This window comes from Chrysochloris asiatica, unplaced genomic scaffold (assembly GCF_000296735.1).
Source record: "Chrysochloris asiatica unplaced genomic scaffold, ChrAsi1.0 scaffold00040, whole genome shotgun sequence".
Taxonomy (NCBI): domain Eukaryota; kingdom Metazoa; phylum Chordata; class Mammalia; order Afrosoricida; family Chrysochloridae; genus Chrysochloris; species Chrysochloris asiatica.
The window spans coordinates 16,313,258-16,315,239 of NW_006408558.1; the positions used below are offsets into that span (position 1 = coordinate 16,313,258).

General features: G+C 62.0%; 1 protein-coding gene across 1 annotated transcript in view; it reads right to left on the reverse strand.

Annotated features, from left to right (window-relative positions):
* Positions 1–669: 669 nt before the first annotated feature.
* Positions 670–1,982, reverse strand: part of TPCN2 (two pore segment channel 2) — a 34,820-nt gene continuing 33,507 nt past the window's right edge. Inside the window, exons 24-27 of the mRNA XM_006861046.1 lie at positions 1,706–1,788; positions 1,481–1,562; positions 1,207–1,301; positions 670–748 (exon numbers count right to left, since the gene is read on the reverse strand). Coding sequence (XP_006861108.1) covers positions 670–748; positions 1,207–1,301; positions 1,481–1,562; positions 1,706–1,788 — 339 coding nt within the window. The remainder of the gene's footprint in view (positions 749–1,206; positions 1,302–1,480; positions 1,563–1,705; positions 1,789–1,982) is intronic.

A 1,982-nucleotide genomic window follows, 5' to 3' on the forward strand; every position in this document is an offset into this window, starting at 1 on the left:
AAAGATGAGGCTTACTGCTCCCGTAACGATTTACAGCCTCGGAAACCCTCCATTGGGAGGGACTCCACGGCACCCTTCCTCTGGTTCCTTCATGCAATGCCCACCCACATCACACTATAGAGCAACCCTGCTCTGAGAGTCTCCTGTGAGGGCTAACACACATAAAAATCCAATCACCTTCACTCGATTGTGATTCATATTTATACAAAATATAAAACGCAGCTCCTGTTCTCTTCACATGAAACCGCCAGCACCCCAACTTGAATGCCCTGGAAATGTGCGTTAACCTGAGGGGGCCTGGGTGGGCACCGGGGCCCTGAGAGTCGCCAGCAGCCAAGGTACCAATGGACTCCCCGGGGCCCAAGAGGAAACATTGCTTCTTGCTTTTCAGAGCGTCTGGCAGGTCCTGTGGAGGTGGCCTCGGTCCCCGGGTGAGAGAACAGAGGCATCTCGGAGCAGCAAAAGCAGCCACGTCGGGTGGAACACGCACACAGGCCCTGACGACAGTCGGAGTGTCCACCAGCAGCGTCTCACCCACTCTTGTGCTGGCCTCTGGGCAAGTGGTTCTCCGTCATCCAGCTCAGCCCACCCTCTGCCTCTTCCAGGCTGGCGCTGCCGTCCCTGAGGCCAGTGTCTCATCCTGCTGCCCAGCCAGGAGGCACCTGGACGTCACCTGCACAGCTGTAGGTGGGGGTGACGCCGCAGTTTCTCCAGCAGGTCGTCTTCTGCAGGCTCTTCCAGGACGTCCCTGCGGGTGCAGAGGCGGAAATCCCAACGGTGTCAGGTGCAAAGATGATGTGACAGGGACACAGGGCATGGACGAGGCCCATAATGCCAACTCGAGCTCTCGATGGCTGCTCGGGTCAGCGGGAGAGCGCACCCACCGGCCCATCGTTCCAGCAGATCCTCTCAGGAGGCAACACGAGCGCCCACCCAGAGGCTGTGCGGGTGACTATCCACCATTCTGCACTTGTACAGGGATGGCCTCCAAGTTACCATGGTGGGGACGGCTGGGGGTCATCCCTGCTAGCTGAACCACCCAGCATTCAGCCACCAGCCGACCATTCCCGGAAGGAAACGGAAGCTTGGGGAGGTTTCCTTACAGACCCAACCTGGCTGCCTCCGCTCCACCCGCCCATCATGGCTGCCCGTCTGAGCTCCCTCTCTGACACGGAGGCCACTGCCCACTGCCCACTGTCCACTCACCTGAACATGAGTTCCACGGTGGAGTGGTAGGAAGCCTCGGGGGTCCCGAGCGAATGCGGGTGCTGATCACGGCGGTCCCACTTGTGGATAAAGTTCTGGCCGGCAAGAGGGAGGGGCAGCCAGTGAGTGTGGGGAGTGAAGCCTGCCCTCCCACCCCCCAGTGTCCACAGGGGAGGGCAGCCACCAGAAGCAACTGCCTGGGACCCCCCATGATGGACTGTCCGGAGCGTGCCGGATGCCCAGGGTGAGATCGGCCTGTGCGGGGTCCCGGTACCTCGAGAATCAGAGCCAGGAACAGGTTGACCCAGATGACAGACGACACCAGCCACCAGGCCACGAAGTAAAGCTTGGACCACCTGGGGGGCGGGGGACCATGCCTGAGCAGAGCACCCAACACTGCCAGGAGGCGCAGACCCGGAGCAATAGGGAGGCAGGGCCCAGGACGCCACCCCGCCAGGCTCCCACCACAACCTAATGTCCTGGGGAGGCAGAGACTCACGGGCCCGAGTAGCGCCGGTAAGCGTCCATGAACACCTGCCAGTTGTTTACCACCATCACATTCCACAGAGTGATCAAGGCGGCCTGGGAGGGGGCAAGGATGGACGGAGGGGCTAGAGCGTCCAGGGAGGGGTGGAGGGCGGGGCTAGAGCATCCAGGGAGGGATGGAGGGCGGGGCTAGAGCGTCCAGGGAGGGATGGAGGGCGGGGCTGGGGTGTCCAGGCAGGATGGGGGCGGGGCTAGAGCATCCAGGGAAGGATGGAGGGCGGGGCTAGAGC